This window comes from Lethenteron reissneri, chromosome 68 (assembly GCF_015708825.2).
Source record: "Lethenteron reissneri isolate LAM-NWPU_2019-01 chromosome 68, ASM1570882v1, whole genome shotgun sequence".
NCBI lineage: Eukaryota > Metazoa > Chordata > Hyperoartia > Petromyzontiformes > Petromyzontidae > Lethenteron > Lethenteron reissneri.
In genome coordinates, this window is record NC_083846.1 from 5,086,762 (window position 1) to 5,108,008 (window position 21,247).

The 21,247-nt window shown below is 53.0% G+C and overlaps 1 protein-coding gene across 1 annotated transcript in view; it reads left to right on the forward strand.

Moving 5' to 3' along the window:
• The window catches only part of LOC133360384 (cGMP-inhibited 3',5'-cyclic phosphodiesterase 3A-like), a 39,056-nt gene extending 18,611 nt beyond the window's left edge, over positions 1–20,445 (forward strand). Inside the window, exons 4-9 of the mRNA XM_061579083.1 lie at positions 2,451–2,558; positions 2,920–3,131; positions 4,440–4,643; positions 12,468–12,629; positions 16,039–16,309; positions 17,545–20,445. Of these exons, the coding sequence (XP_061435067.1) occupies positions 2,451–2,558; positions 2,920–3,131; positions 4,440–4,643; positions 12,468–12,629; positions 16,039–16,309; positions 17,545–18,023 (1,436 nt within the window). The 3' untranslated portion in view covers positions 18,024–20,445. The remainder of the gene's footprint in view (positions 1–2,450; positions 2,559–2,919; positions 3,132–4,439; positions 4,644–12,467; positions 12,630–16,038; positions 16,310–17,544) is intronic.
• Positions 20,446–21,247: the final 802 nt, after the last annotated feature.

Consider the following 21,247-nt stretch of genomic DNA (forward strand, 5'->3'; position numbering starts at 1 on the left):
ATCTCATCATTAGAATCTCATCATTAGAATCTCCTCATTAGTATCTCATCATTAGAATCTCATCATTAGAATCTCATCATTAGAATCTCATCATTAGCATCTCCTCATTAGCATCTCCTCATTAGTATCTCATCATTAGAATCTCATCATTAGCATCTCATCATTAGAATCTCATCATTAGAATCTCATCATTAGAATCTCCTCATTAGAATCTCATCATTAGAATCTCATCATTAGAATCTCATCATTAGAATCTCCTCATTAGAATCTCATCATTAGAATCTCATCATCAGCATCTCATCATTAGAATCTCATCATTAGAATCTCATCATTAGAATCTCATCATTAGAATTTCATCATTAGAATCTCATCATTAGAATCTCATCATTAGAATCTCATCATTAGAATCTCATCATTAGAATCTCCTCATTAGAATCTCATCATTAGTATCTCATCATTAGAATCTCATCATTAGCATCTCATCATTAGCATCTCCTCATTAGAATCTCATCATTAGAATCTCATCATTAGAATCTCATCATTAGAATCTCATCATTAGCATCTCATCATTAGAATCTCATCATTAGCATCTCATCATTAGCATCTCCTCATTAGTATCTCATCATTAGCATCTCATCATTAGAATCTCATCATTAGCATCTCATCATTAGAAGCTCATCATTAGAATCTCATCATTAGAATCTCATCATTAGCATCTCATCATTAGAATCTCATCATTAGCATCTCATCATTAGCATCTCCTCATTAATATCTCCTCATGAGCATCTACTCATGAGCATCTCATCATTAGAATCTCATCATTAGCATCTCATCATTAGCATCTCCTCATTAGTATCTCATCATTAGCATCTCATCATTAGAATCTCATCATTAGCATCTCATCATTAGAAGCTCATCATTAGAATCTCATCATTAGAATCTCATCATTAGCATCTCATCATTAGAATCTCATCATTAGCATCTCATCATTAGCATCTCCTCATTAGTATCTCCTCATGAGCATCTACTCATGAGCATCTCATCATTAGCACCTCCTCATTACCATCTCATCATTAACATCTCCTCATTAGCATCTCCTCATTAGTATCTCATTAGCATGTCCTCATTAGCATGTCCTCATTTGCATCTCCTCAGTAGCATCTCCTATCTCCTCATTAGCATTTCATCATTATTTTCTGCTCAGTAGCATCTCGTCATTAGCATCTCATTAGCATTTCCTAATTAGCATATTTTTATTAACATATCCTCGGTAGCATTATCATATCGTCATTAGCATCTCATTTGCATCTCGTTTGCATCTCATTTGAATGCGCAGCAAGGGACCAGTTTTAATGCTCGGAGCTGTTGTTGTTGACGTGGTTGTTGTCTGTGCTGTTGTTGACTTCATCCTGTGGTGTGGTTGTTGTTGTTGTTGTTGTCCGTGCTGTTGTGGACTTCATCCTGTGGTTGTTGTTGTTGTTGTTGACGTGGTTGTTGTCCGTGCTGTTGTTGACTTCTTCCTGTGGTTGTTGTTGTTGTTGTTGACGTGGTTGTTGTCCGTGCTGTTGTGGACTTCATCCTGTGGTTGTTGTTGTTGTTGTTGACGTGGTTGTTGTCCGTGCTGTTGTTGACTTCTTCCTGTGGTTGTTGTTGTTGTTGTTGACGTGGTTGTTGTCCGTGCTGTTGTTGACTTCATCCTGTGGTGTGGTTGTTGTTGTTGGTGTTGTTGACGTGGTTGTTGTCTGTGCTGTTGTTCACTTCATCCTGTGGTTGTTATTGTTGTTGTTATTGACGTGGTTGTTGTCCGTGCTGTTGTTGACTTCATCCTGTGGTTGTTGTTGTTGACGTGGTTGTTGTTGTTGTTGTTGTTGACGTGGTTGTTGTCCGTGCTGTTGTTGACTTCATCCTGTGGTTGTTATTGACGTGGTTGTTGTCAGTGTTGTTGTTGACTTCATTCTGTGGTGTGGTTGTTGTTGTTGTTGACGTGGTTGTTGTCCGTGCTGTTGTTGACTTCATCCTGTGGTTGTTATTGTTGTTGTTGTTGACGTGGTTGTTGTCCGTGCTGTTGTTGACTTCATCCTGTGGTTGTTGTTGTTGTTGACGTGGTTGTTGTCCGTGCTATTGTTGACTTCATCCTGTGGTGTGGTTGTTGTTGTTGTTGTTGTTGACGTGGTTGTTGTCTGTGCTGTTGTTGACTTCATCCTGTGGTGTGGTTGTTGTTGTTGGTGTTGTTGACGTGGTTGTTGTCTGTGCTGTTGTTCACTTCATCCTGTGGTTGTTATTGTTGTTGTTATTGACGTGGTTGTTGTCCGTGCTGTTGTTGACTTCATCCTGTGGTTGTTGTTGTTGACGTGGTTGTTGTTATTGGTGTTGTTGACGTGGTTGTTGTCCGTGCTGTTGTTGACTTTATCCTGTGGTGTGGTTGTTGTTGTTGTTGTTTGTGGCTCTAGACCACAACCGAATCCACGCGACGGACGTGCTCCACGCCGTGTGGTACCTCACCACGCAGCCCATCCCCGGATTCCCCGAGGTCCCCCGCGACCCGGACGACACGGCCGGTCCGTACGCGGGAACAACGCGGGGAACACGCGGGGAGCACGCGGGGAGCGTGTGGGGAGCGCGTGGGGAGCGCGTGGGGAGCGTGTGGGGAGCGCGTGGGGAGCGCGTGGGGAGCGCGTGGGGAGCGCGCGGGGAGCGCGCGGGGAGCGCGCGGGGAGCGCGCGGGGAGCACGTGGGGAGCACGTTGTGCGCCTTTTGGCGTCATCTGGTCCAACCCATGTGAGACTAGGCTTTAAGGAAAGCTGTCTCGGGTGTGGACCAATCAACTTCAAGGACAGTGCATACATTTCGTTGCCAGATAAAAGGGTAAAAAACAATGATCACAGCAACGTTGTTGTTGTCGTCGTTTTCGTGGTGCAGCGTTCACAAAGTCGCGCACTTGGGGCGCGACGGGAGACGTGGAGTCGGGGTCCTCCGAGTGGCAGGCGGGCGACACGGAGTCGGGGTACGGGTGCCTGGCGTCGGTCATCCCCGCGCTGGAGCTGATGGCGCTGTACGTGGCGGCCGCCATGCACGACTACGACCACCCGGGCCGCACCAACGCCTTCCTGGTGGCCACCAGCGCCCCGCAGGTACGCCACGCCCGCCAACTCGCCCGCTCACTCACTCGCGACGCCCCGCTCACCCGCTCGCTCGCTCACCCGCTCGCTCGCCCGCTCGCTCGCCCGCCCGCTCGCTCGCCCGCTCACCCGCCCGCTCACTCGCCCGCTCACCCGCCCGCTCACCCGCCCGCTCACTCGCCGGCTCACTCGCCCGCTCACTCGCCCGCCCACTCACCCGCCCGCTCACTCTCCCGCTCACTCTCCCGCTCACTCGCCCGCTCACCCGCCCGCTCACTCGCCCGCTCACTCGCCCGCCCGCTCACCCGCCCGCTCACTCGCCCGCTCACTCTCCCGCTCACTCGCCCGCTCACCCGCCCGCCCACTCACCTGCCCGCTCACTCGCCCGCTCACTCGCCCGCTCACTCGCCCGCCCACTCACCCGCCCGCTCACTCGCCCGCTCACTCTCCCGCTCACTCGCCCGCTCACTCTCCCGCTCACTTGCCCGCTCACTCGCCCGCCCACTCACCCGCCCGCTCACTCGCCCGCTCACTCTCCCGCTCACTCGCCCGCTCACCCGCCCGCTCACTCGCCCGCTCGCTCGCCCGCTCGCTCGCCCGCTCACTCCTGGCTCAGGGGCCCAACATCACCATCGAATATTGCAACCTGGTCCCGGGCCTCCCTCCCGGACCAACTGCACTTGCCCCGTCGTCGCGCGCGGGCTACACGGGGGTCCGTAATCCTCCGCCTTTGTGCTCACCCCCCTAGGCCAGCGGTCGGAAACCTATGGCTCGCGAGCCATATATGGCTCTTCCGCTGACGGCATATTGGCTCCCAGACAATTCTGAGTTGAAAAAAATAATAATAAAAAAATAAAATCAGTTTGGAACTGATTTTAAAATACTTGTGATATCGCTTAATAATACTGTGTCATTTTAAAGTAAACAGAAATTAGTTTTTGAAAATAAAATTTCTCGGGTCACGGGTCCCGTGATCAGAAGTCGCATTAAAAGTAAGACACATTGAATTTATTATACGTTAAAAATACTATTCTTAGGTTTTTTCGGTAAAGTCACGTAGGTAAAACATAAAAATTAATAAAAATAAAATAAAATAAAGATCCGAAACGTCGTGATCTTTATTTTATTTTATTTTTATTAATTTTGATGTCTTACCTACGTGACTTCACCGAAAAAACCCTAAGAATATGAATCCTTGGCAGTCACGAAAGCTTCAAATCTAGAGTTAAAAATACTACATGGCTCTCGATGAAATATATTTAGAAATATTTGGCTTTCAGGGCTCTCCCAGTCAAAAAGGTTCCCCGACCCCTGCCCTAGGCCGTGCTGTACAACGACCGCTCGGTGCTAGAGAACCACCACGCAGCGGCAGCCTGGCACCTGCTGATGTCACGGCCCGAGTTCAACTTCCTGCCGGGGCTGTGCCACGCGGAGTTCAAGAGGTTCCGATTCCTCGTGATCGAAGCCATCCTCGCCACCGACCTCAAGAAGCACTTTGACTTCCTCGCCGAGTTCAACGCCAAGGTTGCCTGCCACGTGTGTGTGTGTGTGTGTGTCGCTGTGTGTGTGTGTTACTGTGTGTGTGTCACTGTGTGTGTGTGTGTGTGTCACTGTGTGTGTCGCTGTGTGTGTGTGTGTCGCTGTGTGTGTGTGTGTGTTGCTGTGTGTGTGTGTGTGTGTTACTGTGTGTGTGTGTGTCGCTGTGTGTGTGTGTCGCTGTGTGTGTGTGGGGATCGGTGGTGTAGCGGTTAGCGCGCTGCGCTACGAACCTGGCGACCCGAGTTCGATTCCCGCTCACGGCAAACACCAGTGACGATTATCTGAACCGGTCCTGGGCCTCCCCTAGGTCGACTCAGCCTTAAATGAGTACCTGGTGCGGTGTGTAAACATCGCCACTAGGGAGACAAAGGCGGTCGGGCGTGGTGCTGGCCACCCACCCCCTCGTGTACCGTTCCGGCCTTCATAGGTGCTCGCTAACAGCACTTGCCCCTACAGTCTGTTCAGGCTATACGGGGGATCTTTGTCTTTGTCTTGTGTGTGTCACTGTGTGTCACTGTGTATGTGTGTGTCACTGTGTGTGTGTTACTGTGTGTGTGTCACTGTGTGTGTGTGTGTGTGTCACTGTGTGTGTCGCTGTGTGTGTGTGTGTCGCTGTGTGTGTGTGTGTCGCTGTGTGTGTGTGTGTGTGTTGCTGTGTGTGTGTGTGTGTTACTGTGTGTGTGTGTGTCACTGTGTGTCACTGTGTGTCACTGTGTGTGTGTTACTGTGTGTGTGTCACTGTGTGTGTGTGTGTCACTGTGTGTGTCGCTGTGTGTGTGTGTGTCGCTGTGTGTGTGTCGCTGTGTGTGGGTGTGTGTCGCTGTGTGTGTGTGTGTGTTACTGTGTGTCACTGTGTATGTGTGTGTCACTGTGTGTGTGTCACTGTGTGTGTGTTACTGTGACCACCACAGTGGCTAAACGGGGGCTCTGGACGGGTGTGAGGGGCTGGTAACCCCTCCACCTTCAATTCATTACCACTAAACCACGAATTAAACATAAACCTGTAACAAATAAGCTTGTGCCGGAGGCCCCGGGGGGTCAGGCTTTTATGACGTCTCCTGGCCAAACCCCATTTGGCGGAGCCAGGAGATTGAATTTTCACCCTCGGGGCTCCTCCAGAAACAACAAAAAACCATTGCGGATGGCCACGTGGAATGTTCGAACGCTCACTGCGGAGGAGAGGCTGCCACTCCTCTGTCGGGAGCTGGACCGGTACCGCCTGGATCTCTGTGGCATTCAGGAGGTCCGGTGGACCGGTTCTGGCTCCTGCCACCATGAGGGGTGGACAGTCCTCTACTCGGGGCAGGAGACTGCCAAACAACAGGGTGTGGCTCTTCTTCTGAACAAAAGAATGAAGGGGGCGTGGGAGCGTGGCGGTGAGGTGTGGGAAGCTGTAAGCCCCAGGATACTTTGGGCTCGCCTTCCCATCAACCAGAGGCGAGGAGTGGTGGTCGTGGTTACTTATGCCCCCACCGAAGACGAACATCCGTGGAGGGATGCAAGCAAAGCCGATGAGTCAGACGCTTTCTATGACCTCCTGTCACAGGTGCTGGCTAAAGTGGCCACTCGGGACAGAGTCATCTTGTTGGGTGACTTCAATGCCCGAGTTGGTCATGATGCTGACACCTGGTCTGGAGTGATTGGAAGGCATGGGCCAGATCAGCTCAATAATAACGGTAGGAGGCTGCTAGATTTTTGTGCAGCCCATGGGCTTGTAATTACCAACACGCTCTTCCGGCATCGGCGCATCCACACAACATCATGGATACATGCCGGGTCCAAGCAAGAACATCTGCTGGACTACATAGTGACGGACCAGCGGATGCGAACCCATGTCCTTGACACCAGGACCTACCGTGGAGCTGATCTGTCCTCTGACCATCGACTAGTCATCTGTAAGATGCGCCTGCCTTTCTTCCACTCCGGTGGTGGGTGTACACCCAGGATCCCATTCCAACCAAAAGTGGCCTGGTCTCAGTTAGCTGATGAAAGTTGCAAGCGAGAATTTCATCATCGCTTGCAGCTGGGGTTGGCATCGTCCCCCACTCCACCTGATGTCGAGGGTAAATGGGCGAGGTTTAAGGACTGTGACTCATGCAGCTGCAATGGCTGCTTTGGGTACGCGGTCCAGACCTCCCCAGAAACCCTGGCTGACAGAGGAGGTGTTCAGGTTAATTGAGAAAAAGCGACAGGCCCACTCTCATCGCCTACAGCATCCCACGTCAGAGAATGAGGAGGTTTACCGCAGCCTTCGCTCGGAAGTTCGGAGAGCCGTAAGGCGTTGTAAGGATGGGTGGTGGTCGCGGGTTGCTGAGGAGATGGAGTCTGCCTCAGTGGCCCGTGATCACAAATCACTATTTAACTCCATCAAAAAAGTAACCTGCAGCGCCACACCTATTACCATCATTAGAGGAAAAAACGGTGATCCAATCTCCGACCCCCAGGAACAGGTTTGCAGATTTGCTGAGCATTTCTGTGAGGTCCTGGGGGAGGGAAATTCTCTCAGCCAGGAAAACATCATGGCACAAAGTGGGGATAACCCTGCTGAGGCTGCGGTGCCTCAAATATTGGAAGAGGTCACCCCCTGTGAGTGGCTGGCTGAGGTTCCAGCTGTTGAGGAAGTACTGAGGGCGATCCGGAGTCTGAGACCAGGGAAGGCACCGGGCAGAGATGATCTCCCAAGCGAAATGCTGAGGGAGGGTGGCGTTTGTGCACAGACTGCCCTATATGACATCATAACAACAGTCTGGACCACTGGACGGGTTCCGCAGGACTGGAAGGATGCCCTGGTGGTCCCCCTCTTTAAGAAGGGGGACCGCACAGACTGTAACAACTACAGGGGCATCTCACTCCTCAGTGTGCCGGGTAAGGTCCTGGCAAGGATTATTCAACATCGCCTTGCTAGGCACGCTGAGGAGGGGCTTGCGGAGCCCCAATGCGGTTTCAGGAAAGGGCGGTCCTGCACAGATGCCATATTTTCTGTCCGTCTGCTACAGCAGAGGTGTAGGGAATTCCAAAAAGACCTACATCTCTGCTTTATTGACCTGGTCAAGGCCTATGATACCATCAGTAGGACTGGACTCTGGGTTGTTCTTCGTGCTTTCGGAGTCCCTGACCCTCTGCTCACGATCATTAAGGACCTTCATGATGGTGAGCGGGCCCGGGTAAAACTACGTGGCCGGGAGTCGGAGCCTTTCCCTGTACACCTTGGGGTGCGACAGGGATGTCCTCTGGCTCCCACATTATTTAACATCTATTTTGACCGCGTAGTTCGTGAAGCCTTCAATAGCTGTACCGGGGGAATTTCCGTTTGGTACAGATATAATGGGAGGCTGATCGACGCCCGGGTGCGATCAAGGGATGGCTCCCTATTGGTCAACCACGTTATGTATGCCGATGATTTGGTAATAGCTGCTCATTCAGAAGAGGAGTTGGAGGCGCTGCTGCTGAGACTGGAGCGTGCCACTAAGAGGTGGGGCCTTACCATCAGCCCCACCAAAACCAAGCACCTGCCTGGGTATTTTGTACCATCGGACACTCCACCCCCACAACTCCCAATTGGTGATGGGGCAGTTGTGGAGAGAGTGGAGAGTTTCCCATACCTGGGCAGTGTGCTTATGACCGGCTCCAGTCTATCAGCAGAGGTCTCACTCCGAATCAGTCGAGCGGCAATATCTTTTCATCGGTTGCGTAACGCTGTGTGGAAGCTACCTGGTCTGTCGCTCCGCACGAAGCTTCAGGTCTTCTCGGCCACGGTCATTCCCTCCCTTCTCTACGCTTGCGAGACGTGGACCCCCCTGGTGGAGCATCTTCGCCGGTTGGAAACATTTAGGCTGGCCTGCCTACGATCCATCCTGGGTTTAACCAGGCTGGATTGTGTGAGGAGCTCACAAATCCTTGAAAGATCTGGGCAAAGTCCCATCAGTGAGCTCCTCCGGCAGGCAAGGCTGCGTTGGCTGGGTCATGTAGCCCGCATGCCCAGCCACCGCATGCCTAAACAGCTTTTGTTCGGCCGGATCGAGGGGGCTAGACGGGCGCGGCACGGGCTGGAGAAGAGATGGAGTGATGTGGTACAGGAGGACGTGGAGCTGAGTGGACTTGCCGATGACTGGTACCAGCGGTGTCAAGATCGGCCTCAGTGGAGGAGGCTCGTGAAGGACGCTACTGGGCAGTTGGAGGCAGTCGCCCTCCAACAACAACGGAGGGCGGAGGAGCGACGCTCACAACAACGAGCGGAGCGCCGGGTGGCTAAAGCACAGCAAGTTGGCACAGTAGGGGGCACAGGTGGTGCATCAGCCAGTCATCTCGGTCATCTCGGTCAGTCGACCCGTGGCACCTGCTGGGTCTGCCCCGTGACCTCCTGCCAGCGGGCTTTCGACACTTCACGTGGCCTCAAGGTGCACTTGGCCTGGCACAAGCATCGTGGTGACGTCACCGCCACTTAGTGGCGAATGGCGGTTGTTGTTGTTGTTGTGTTACTGTGTGTGCTACTGTGTGTGTGTCACTGTGTGTGTGTGTGTGTCACTGTGTGTGTGTTACTGTATGTCTGTAACTGTGTGTGTGTCACTGTGTGTGTGTTACTGTGTGTGTGTGTGTCACTGTGTGTGTGTTACTGTGTGTGTGTGTGTCACTGTGTGTGTGTTACTGTGTGTGCGTGTGTCACTGTGTGTGTGTGTCACTGTGTGTGTGTCACTGTGTGTGTGTGTCACTGTGTGTGTGTTACTGTGTGTGTGTGTGTCACTCTGTGTGTGTGTCACTGTGTGTGTGTGTGACTGTGTGTGTGTGTAACTGTGTGTGTGTCACTGTGTGTGTATCACTGTGTGTGTGTGTGTCACTGTGTGTGTCACTGTGTGTGTGTGTGTCACTGTGTGTGTGCTACTGTGTGTGTGTTACACTGTGTGTTTGTGTCACTGTGGTGTGTGTCACTGTGTGTTTGTGTCACTGTGTGTGTGTTACTGTGTGTGTGTGTCACTGTGTGTTTGTCACTGTGTGTGTGTTACTGTGTGTGTGTGTCACTGTGTGTGTGTCACTGTGTGTGTGTAACTGTGTGTGTGTCGCTGTGTGTGCGTGTCGCTGTGTGTGTGTCACTGTGTGTGTGTGTCCTGTGTGTCACTGGTGTGTGGTCACTGTGTGTCACTGTGTGTGGGTCACTGTGTGTGTCACTGTGTGTTTGTCACTGTGTGTTTGTCACTGTGTGTGTGTCACTGTGTGTGTGTCACTGTGTGTGTCACTGTGTGTGTGTTACTGTGTGTGTGTCACTGTGTGTGTCACTGTGTGTCACTGTGTGTGTGTCACTGTGTGTGTGTCAGTGTGTGTGTGTCACTGTGTGTGTGTGTGTGTCACTGTGTGTGTGTCGCTGTGTGTGTGTCACTGTGTGTGTGTGTCACTGTGTGTGTAACTGTGTGTGTGTCACTGTGTGTTTGTCACTGTGTGTGTGTTACTGTGTGTGTGTGTCACTGTGTGTGTGTCACTGTGTGTGTGTGTGTCACTGTGTGTGTTTGTCACTGTGTGTGTGTAACTGTGTGTGTGTAACTGTGTGTGTGTCACTGTGTGTTTGTCACTGTGTGTGTTACTGTGTGTGTGTGCCACTGTGTGTGTGTTACTGTGTGTGTGTGTCACTGTGTGTGTTTGTCACTGTGTGTGTGTCACTGTGTGAGTGTGTCACTGTGTGTCACTGTGTGTTTGTGTCACTGTGTGTGTGTCACTGTGTAAGTGTAACTGTGTGTGTGTCACTGTGTGTTTGTCACTGTGTTACTGTGTGTGTGTGTCACTGTGTGTGTTTGTCACTGTGTGTGTGTAACTGTGTGTGTGTGTAACTGTGTGTGTGTCACTGTGTGTTTGTCACTGTGTGTGTTACTGTGTGTGTGTGTCACTGTGTGTGTGTTACTGTGTGTGTGTGTCACTGTGTGTGTTTGTCACTGTGTGTGTGTCACTGTGTGAGTGTGTCACTGTGTGTCAATGTGTGTTTGTGTCACTGTGTGTGTGTCACTGTGTGTGTGTGTCACTGTGTGTGTATGTGTGTGTGTATGTGTGTGTTTGTGTGTGTGTCACTGTGTGTGTGTGTCACTGTGTGTGTGTCACTGTGTGTGTGTGTCACTGTTTCGATTCCCGCTCACGGCTAACACCAGTGACGATTATCTGAACCGGTCCTGGGCCTCCCCTAGGTCGACTCAGCCTTAAATGAGTACCTGGTGTGGTGTGTAAACATCGCCACTAGGGAGACAAAGGCGGTCGGGCGTGGTGCTGGCCACCCACCCCCTCGTGTACCGTTCCGGCCTTCATAGGTGCTCGCTAACAGCACTTGCCCCTACAGTCTGTTCAGGCTATACGGGGGATCTTTATCTTTTTATCTTTGTGTGTCACTGTGCGTGTCTCACTGTGTGTGTGTGTCACTGTGTGTGTATGTGTGTGTGTATGTGTGTGTTTGTGTGTGCGTGGTGGGGAGCGGCAGTGCAGTGTAGCGCGCTGCGCTACGAACCTGTCGACGCGGGTTCGATCCCCGCTCACGGTCAACATCAGTGAGGATTATTTGAACCGGTCCAGAGCCTCCCCTAGGTCGACTCAGCCTCAAATGAGTACCTCGTGCTGTGTGTAACTATCGCCGCTGGGGAGACAAAGGCGGCCGGGCGTGGTCCTGGCCACCCACCCCCTCGTGTGCCGTGCCGGCCTTCATAGGTGCTCGCTAACAGCACTTGCCCCTACAGTCCATGTGGGCTATACGGTGGGTGTCACTGTCTTGACCTCCGTCCCTCCCCTCCCTCCCATCCCTCCCTCCATTCCATCCCTTCCCCTCCCTCCCTTCCTTCCCTGCCTATTCTCCCTCCCTCTCTTCCCTCTACTCATTCTCCTCCCTCCCTCCATTCCCTCCCTCTACTCCCTCCCCCCTCCATTCCCTCCCCTCCCTTCCCTCCCTCCACTCCCTCCTCTCCCTCCCCTCCACTCCCCTCCCTCTTTCCTTTTCCTCCCCTCCACTCCCTCCCCTCTACTCCCTCCCCGGCTCCCCTCCACTCCCTCCACTCCACTCTCTCCACTCTCACCACTCCACTCTCTCCCTCCCCTCTCCCTCCCCTCCACTCCCTCCCCTCTACTCCCTCCCCGGCTCCCCTCCACTCTCACCACTCCACTCTCTCCACTCTCACCACTCCACTCGCTCCCTCCCCTCTCCCTCCCCTCCACTCCCTCCCCTCTACTCCCTCCCCGGCTCCCCTCCACTCCCTCCCTCCCCTCTACTCCCTCCCCTCTACTACATCCCCTCCACCACCTCCACTCCCTCCACTCTCTCCACTCCTTTCCCTCCCTCCCCTCCCTCCCCTCTCCCTCCCTCCCCTCCACTCCCTCCCCTCTACTCCCTCCATCCCCTCCCTCCCCGGCTCCCCTCCACTCCCTCCCCTCTACTCCCTCCACTCCACTCCCTCCCTCCCCTCTACTCCCTCCCCTCTACTCCCTCCCCTCCACTCCCTCCATTCCCTCCCTCCCCACCTCCCCTCCACTCCCACCCCTCCACTCCCACCCCTCCACTCCCACCCCTCCACTCCCACCCCTCCACTCCATCCATTTCCTCTACTCCCTCCCCTCCACTCCCTCCATTCCCTCCCTCCCCTCTACTCCCTCCCCTCTACTCCCTCCCCTCCACTCCCTCCATTCTCTCCCTCCCCACCTCCCCTCTACTCCCTCCATCCCCTCCCTCCCCACCTCCCCTCTACTCCCTCCCCTCCACTCCCTCCATCCCCTCCCTCCCCACCTCCCCTCTACTCCCTCCATCCCCTCCCTCCCCACCTCCCCTCCACCGCCTCCCCTCGTCCTCGGCAGGTGAGCGGCGCGGACGGCACGGGCATCGACTGGAGCCAGGAGAACGACCGCCTCCTCGTCTGCCAGATGTGCATCAAGCTGGCGGACATCAACGGGCCGGCCAAGATCCGGGACCTGCACCTGCGCTGGACCACGGGCATCGTGAACGAGTTCTACCAGCAGGTGGCAATCACCGCTCGCTCGCCCTCCCCGCTCGCTCGCTCTGACCGCTCGCTCTCACCGCTCGCTCGCTCTCACTGCTCGCTCGCTCTCACCGCTCGCTCGCTCTCACTGCTCGCTCTCACCGCTCGCTCGCTCTCACCGCTCGCCCTCACCGCTCGCTCGCTCTCACCGCTCGCTCTCACCGCTCGCTCGCTCTCACTGCTCGCTCGCTCTCACCGCTCGCTCTCACCGCTCGCTCGCTCTCACTGCTCGCTCGCTCTCACCGCTCGCTCGCCCTCCCCGCTCGCTCGCTCTCACTGCTCGCTCGCTCTCACTGCTCGCTCTCACCGCTCACTCGCCCTCACCGCTCGCTCGCTCTCACCGCTCGCTCGCCCTCACCGCTCGCTCGCCCTCCCCGCTCGCTCGCTCTCACTGCTCGCTCGCTCTCACCGCTCGCTCGCTCTCACCGCTCGCTCGCCCTCCCCACTCGCTCGCCCTCCCCGCTCGCTCGCCCTCCCCGCTCGCTCGCCCTCCCCGCTTGCTCGCCCTCCCCGCTCTACACGCTCTACACGCTCTACACACTCTACACGCAGCGGCGCTCTCGATTGCGCGGGTTTTATCCGGTGTGCGGACGAACCGTGCACACGCTGAGATTTTTGACACGGATCGCCACCGCGTGGATTTTCCGATGGAACGCCAGAGGTCGCAAACGGGTTTTCATTCCTTACCCGTACCCGTACCCGGCCGCACCAGGGTCGCAAACGGGTACCCGTACCCGGCCGTACCCATACCCTACCCGTACTCGGCCGGGTACGGGTAGGGTACGGGTATCGGGTACCTGATTGCGAACTCTGGGATGAAGCCATGTTGCAGGCGCGGGTGGGTTGATTCTAGAAACTTGAATTGTGAGAAGAGACAAGACGTTGGGAAATGAGTGACAAACAGTTACTCACCAGTGACTCACGGCCTACCCGTACCCGTACCCGGCCGCACCAGGGTCGCAAACGGCTACCCGTACCCAGCCGGGTACGGGTAGCCGGGTATCGGATAGGGTACGGGTATCGGGTACCCGGTTGCGACCTCTGTGGAACGCCCACATGAAGCGGCTAAACACAGGAGCGCGTTTGCTGTTCTTGGGGGTGTTTGTTGCAAGTCACGCGGCGCTTAAACCGAACAAATGCGCGTGCTCCGGTGAATCCGGAATCCCCGCGATCACCCTACAGTACAGTAGTTGCAATATCTTTGCAACAGTGGGGAGGAGTTTTTGATTGATGCTGATTTGGCTGTCGCTCTGCTGCTGTCAATCACTCAGTCTTCTGCTGGGCGGGAGCAGGAAAGTGTTGTCACTGAGCACGCGCATCGATCACTACTCTATTACTATATTTCAATTTAAAGCTTTCGTGACTGCAGGGATTCATCTTCTTGGTTCTTTCGGTAAAGTCACGTGACTTTACCGAAAGAACCAAGAAGATATAACTATATTACTGGTTTTTGGCATAGAGATCTGCGGAAAATAGAAATATTTTTTGGGTTATACGCGATCTTGAATTTTTCCGCGGCTGTACCTCCCCATCATTAGCGCAGATAATCTAGAGTGGACAGCATTTGGAGTTTGCGTATGTGTGTGTGCACCTGGACAAAGTCCCATCGGTGAGCTCCTTTGGCAGGCGAGGCTGCGTTGGCTGGGTCATGTAGCCCGCATGCCCAGCCACCACATGCCTAAAACAGCTTTTGTTCGGATGGATAGAGGGGGCTAAACGGGCGCGGCACGGGCTGGAGAAGAGATGGAGTGGTGTGGTACAGGAGGACGTGGAGCTGAGTGGACTTGCCGATGACCGGGAACAGGTTTAAAGACGTATTCTTACGTATTTTTTCGTCATCACTTTGATACTGCTGCTGTATACTTGGAGTTTTTGCGACGTGTCTCCTGTCTCTCTCCCCGTGGTCGCGTCCAATTTTCCCCGAGCGCCCTCCGGCAATTATTTTATTAGTATTTGTATCTTTATTTTATTATATTTTTATTTTTATAAATTTTTATTTTTATAATTTATAAATTTCCACCCCACGATGACGACAACGATGATGACGATGATAGCGATGATGACGACGATGATGATGATGACGATGATGACTGACGACGACGACGATGATGACTGACGACGACGACGATGACAACAATGATGATGATGACAACGACGATGACAACAATGATGATGATGACGACGAAGATGATGACGATGACGACAATGACGACGACGAAGATGATGACGATGACGACGACGATGATGATGATGATGACGACGATGACGACGACGATGATGATGATGATGACGACGATGACGACGACGATGATGATGATGATGACGACGACGACGAAGATGATGATGATGATGATGACGACGACGATGATGACGATGACGACGATGATGACGACGACGACGAAGATGATGATGATGATGATGACGACGACGATGATGACGATGACGACGATGATGACGACGACGATGATGATGATGATGACGATGACAACAATGATGATGATGACGACGAAGATGATGACGACAATGATGATGACGATGATGATGATGACGACGAAGATGATGACGATGACGACATTGATGATGATGATGATGACGACGAAGATGATGACGATGACGACAATGATGATGATGATGATGACGACGAAGATGATGACGATGACGACAATGATGATGACGAAGATGATGACGATAACGACAATGATGATGACGAAGATGATGACGACAATGACGATGACGAAGATGATGACGATGACGACGACGATGACGACAATGATAATGACGATGACGAGCCACCACTTCATTTGAGCAGCCGTCGTTCGTGGTAGCCGTGGGAGGGGAGCGGGGGGTGGTCGCTTTTGAAAACAAGCTCTACGCAGCTCGGTGGAGCCTTCTTACCTCGTTAAATAAAAATTTAATTACGGGACGGGCGGGCGGGTGCTGGTAGTAATAATACTAGTTCAATTTGTAACGCGCGCAAATTTGCAGACGTAGTGGCCGCAACTCAGAGGCGCGGAGCCAAGCTCAGAGTCGCTCAAAAGCACGTGGTTGTAGAGGTGAGTTTTTAAGTGTCTCTTGAAGGAGGTGATTGAGGTGATGGCTACGAATGTGCAGAGGGACATCGCTCCAGACTGTTGGGGCTGCCACCGAGAAGCCGCGCATAGACACGATGACCATCCTGGATCTTGGTATCAAGAGGAGGTCGTGAGTCGCGCTGCGCAGGCATCTGCCGTGTGCTGAGCTGCAAGTTGTCAATAATGAAGAGAGGTACGGCGGGCAGGCGGATTTGAAGGCATTGTGGCAGAGGCAGGCGGTCTTGTATGTGACCCTACTGGCAGTGGCGGTGGTGGCGGTGGCGGTGGAACCTCGGGTCTCTGTCCTCCCGTTGTCAGGGCGACGAGGAGGCGACTCTGGGTTTGCCCGTGAGCCCCTTCATGGACCGCACGGCGCCGCAGCTCGCCAAGCTCCAGGAGTCGTTCATCACGCACATCGTGGGGCCGCTGTGCCGCTCGTACGACTCGGCGGGCCTCATGCCGGGGGCCTGGGTGGAGCGCGGCCCCGACGAGGCGGGGCGGTCCGAGTCGTCGGACGACGAGGACGTCGACGAGGAGGACGAGGAGGATGAGGATGAGGACAGCGATGAGGACGGCGACACGCGGCACGGTAGGCGACGCCGCATTGCCGCCTCGCTTGGACGCGACGGGTTAGCGAGTTGAGAGACTGTCGCGTTAATGGGGTGACCGAGGTGGGGGACCGTCGGGTGTAGGGAGACTAAAACAAGTATAACCCGTAAAAACAAAGTTTTTCACTATAAATCCTTTATGTGCGTGGCGGCTAGAGTCCTCTCGTCCTCTGGCTTGAGATGGCTGCCACCTATGGGTCAGATGATTGCATGGCAGCATTAAGCAATTGGTAATTAAATATAATATTTTTGTCCTATAAAGTGTAACATTTTGGAATTTTTTTTTCACGAACATTAATTGTCACGCACAACGAGTCTGTGTGGAAAATGTCAGCTCGATTGGATCACGGGAAGTGGGTTAAAAAACGACCGAAAAATTTGCACGGTCCTAAGCAAGCAAGCAAGTGAACTTAATATAAAGGATTTAAAAAAGATCTGCCCATGTCTTGCACCCACCCCTAGAGAGGCATCTCGCACTCCTCCAGGGTGTGGTGCGTGCACCCCAGGCTAAGAACCACTGGCTCAAGGGTTAGATAGAGTTTGGGGTTAGGGATTAGGTCTAGGCAGCTGAACGTGCAGCTGCATAGTTCAAGCGTAAATGATCAAGACGCAAAAAATGTCGACGTTGTTGACGTCGCTGCCCGGCAATCGATTTGACCACATCCTCCTTCAAGGGGTAGCAAAGGGGCGACGTTGCCGTTAAATTTTCAGAGGGGGGGGTTTGCCACCTTCGCCGACAAGACATCGTTAGCGTGAGGGGCTCCGCCACACGTTTGAAATCATTGGCCTCTTGCCAGCGGCACGATGACGACGATGATGACCGTGGGGTGGGTCAGGGGCCGACACTGAAGGCTTAGAGCAGGGCCCGCAGGCTTTGCGATGGAGAACACCGCTCTAGGGTTCTAGATTTGAAGCTTTCGTGACTGCAAGGATTCATATTCTTAGGTTTTTTCGGTAAAGTCACGTAGGTAAAAAATGTTAATTAATCAAAGTAAAAGTATCAAGTGATACAGCTATCGTGCTGTGACGGTTCCACCTGAAGACGGAAGCTTGTGTTGCCTCCGAAACGTCGTGATTGATTTTTTTTTTACTTTTATTAATTTAAATGTTTTACCTACATGGTGATTTTACCGAAAAAACCTAAGAACACCGCTCTAGGGCTCACCGCGTGCCTCACACACATGCCACTCGCGCGGTCTCCTGTCGCCCGACGCAGCCAAGCGAATGAAGAAGAAACGCCCGCGCAAGTACTTCTGCCACCTGACGCACCACCTGCTGGAGAACCACGAGATGTGGAAGCGAGTGATCAAGGAGGAGGAGGAGGCGGCGGAGGAGAAGGAGGAGAAGGAGGAGGAGGAGAGGAGGAGGAAGGCGGAGAGCGCGATCGCGCCGGCCCGCCGCAGGAGACCGTCGGACCCCGAGGCCTCGTCCCAGGGTCGGGGGTCGCCGACGACGACAGCGACGATGGCGGCGGAGGAGGAGGGGGAGGAAGGTGGCGACCGGCGGCAGTTCAGGCCCTGTGACGGTGACGACAGCGCCGCCGATGATGGCGATGGCGATGAGGACGACGGTGGAGTCGGCCGCGACGACGGGCGCGGAGCGGCGCGCGGCGCGAGCCGCTCCGACCCCCACCGCGTGCGGCGGAGGAAGAGGGCTCGCCGGTGCAGCCACGAAGGCGCCGCTTCTCACGCGTGACGCGCCAAAGAGGGACTGGGTGCGTGCGGTGGTGCGAGGCCTGCACGGAGCGAAGCCTGCACGAGGTTTGAATGGGCGAGGCCTACCCGAGGCCTCACGGGATGAGGCCTGGGCGAGGCCTGCACGGAGCGAAGCCTACATTAGGTTTGAATGGGCGAGGCCTACCCTAGGCCTCACGGGGTGAGGTCTACCCTAGTCCTCACAGGGCGAGGCCTGGGTGAGGCCTGCACGGAGCGAAGCCTGCATGAGGTTTGAATGGGCGAGGCCTACCCTAGGCCTCACGGGGCGAGGCCTGGGCAAGGCCTGCACGGAGCGAAGCCTGCATGAGGTTTGAATGGGTGAGGCCTACTCGAGGCCTCACGCAGCGAGGCCTACCCGAGGCCTCACGAGGCAAGGCCTGGGCGAGGCCTCACGGAGCGAGGCCTTCGCACGACAAGACCTGGGCGAGGCCTCGCAAGGCGAGGTCTGCGTGAGGCCTTCACGGGGCGAGGACTACGTGGGTCCATATAGGGTAACGTAAGGGACCAGGTACCCCAAGCGCCATCTATGAAGCGCTGTGCAGGGCTGCAAGCCTAAGGCCTCGCCTGCGCCGCGGCTCTGAATGTCCCATGGCCGTGTTTCTTGTATTTAAGCACAAAAAAAGAAACGTGTTTGTTTTTCTCTCTCTCTCTCTGTCACAAAAAAGCTCTTCACGATGTAATCTTCCCACACTTGAGCACTTGGAGGGGTCCCCAGTGGTGAATGCCTTCGTCCGGACCCCTCCCGTTCTTCCCTCTCAGGGTTTTGAGTCACGTTTTGTACCGCAGGAACATGCACACCACCTCTCTAGCCTTGTGGAGTGAGTAGCCCCGTAGTGTCCCGTCGGTTTACCCCCTAACCCCACGAACCCCACGACCCCCACCACCCCCATCCGATGGAAGCATATTTTACGAAGTAATAATAATTTAGTCTTAAGGTATAAATGTTGATGGACGCAAACGGTACGAGCGTTGATGACGACGACGTAAAATCGATTCGCGATTGAACTTTTGGGCTAGGCACCCCCATTCCCCCCCGCCGCCTTCTCGTCCTGTAATGGTTCGGGCCAAATTGACGCCGTTAAGAAGCCTCCAACCACACCCGACCGGCGGAAATGATTTTGAATCGTCGCCCGTAACATGGGCATCGTAAATAACGACAATGATCGTTTCGACCGGCTCAACGGTTCAGTTTGAGAGAACGATCTCTCACCTACCGGAACTCCGGCGAATGTGGCGGGCGGTGTCACCTGCCACACACAATTGCGACTCGCATCCGACGCAACTTCGGGTAACTCCAGGAAGCCGGCGCGAGACGCTCGGTGCAGTCCGAAGTGAAATGCCGCATGCACCTCCATTGTTTCCAACGTGGTCGCGATAACACTGGTCAACAAAAAAAAAAAAATTCTGGCCTGGACTTTTGCAGCTGTTTTAGACTAATTTCAGGGTGCTGATTCCAAATCTGATCTCAGATTTGCTCTATCACATCTCATTTTGATGCTATCGCCATACCCCATTTTTATTGATTTTACCCGAAATTAACTCTGTCACTTATGATTGCGAGTTGTTGTTGCGAGTCAGTGACTGCTTTAGTGTTAAAATGCGGTGCTGTATTTTTAGGATAGTGTGTTCATAATATCATTTTATGTAGATGTCCACATTCATTTAATATTTTTCTTCCGCAGTTTTTATTGAAAATGCAATATTTGATATCTCAAAAAACTGATGTGATGGACAACAACTGATGCCAGATTTGGAATCAGCACCCCAAACTTACCTTAAAAACCCGTTGGAATACCTTATGCCAGAAAAAGTGTGTTGACCAGTGTAATCTTTCCGCAGCATTTCCCGGCGCGCTCGCTAGCAAATGCTCGCGCCCCGGTGTGGAAATCCGGGCGACGTTTCGCCGGTCGGGCCCTATGCAGGCTTCTTTACAACGAACATTTGGGCTGACCCCCCCCCCCCCCCCCAAAAAAAAAGAAAAAACACTCCCGCTACGAGCCATGAAGGCCACGTGTTCACCCGGTGTTACATGTTATCGTTGTTTGACGTTGATGCGTGCGTACGTGCGCGTGGTGGGCTTTTCGGAGCCGTTCTTCTCCCCCCTCTCCGGCCTCCCCAACAGGTCGTCGTTGTCTGGGGGCTAAGACAACGTGGTAGTCGCAGCAGCAGCAGCAGCAACCAACAGATGGCGAGTTAAATTTCGATTTAAAGCTTTCGTGACTGCAGGGATTCATCTTCTTGGTTCTTTCGGTAAAGTCACGTAGAAGGGAAATAATAAAATAATAAAAATAAAACATTATAAAATTTCGATTTAAAGCTTTCGTGACTGCAGGGATTCATCTTCTTGGTTCTTTCGGTAAAGTCACGGAGAAGGGAAATAATAAAATAATAAAAATAAAACATAATAAAATTTCGATTTAAAGCTTTCGTGACTGCAGGGATTCATCTTCTTGGTTCTTTCGGTAAAGTCACGTAGAAGGGAAGTAATAAAATAATAAAAATAAAACATAGTAAAATTTCGATTTAAAGTTTTCGTGACTGCAGGGATTCATCTTCTTGGTTCTTTCGGTAAAGTCACGTAGAATGCCGACACGTCGTGAGAATTATTATTATTATGTTTTATTTTATTATTTTATTATTTCCATTCTACGTGACTTTACCGAAAGAACCAAGAAGATAAAAGATCTGTGGTGGAAGGGGAGCCTCACGCCAATTCGACCGGCACAGACTGAACGAGAAATGGCATCTTGGACGTTGCGAGCAGCATCCGTCGAACGATGTTTGATCTTTTTTTCACGCGACCGGGTTTTTTTTTTTACCGTCTCTCTCTCTATCTCCCTTTCCCGCGGTCGGGTTGGTGTGGAGCAGCGGTCGGGAACCTATGGCTCGCGAGCCATATATATGGCTCTTTCAGTGACGGCATATGGCTCCCAGACAATTTTTTGAGTTGAAAAAAAAAATCTGTTTGGAACTGATTTTAAAATACTTGTGATATTGCTTAATAATACCGTGTCATTTTAAAGTAAACAGAAATTCGTTTTGAAGGTAAAATTTCCACGGGTCACACGCCTGCAACGAAGCTCAACCTCACCAAGTCGTACGAACCAGACTACACAAGGCCATCAGCAGAACCACGCAGCACCAGAAGTCGCATTAAAAGTAAGACACATTTAATTTATTATACGTTAAAAATCACTATATGGC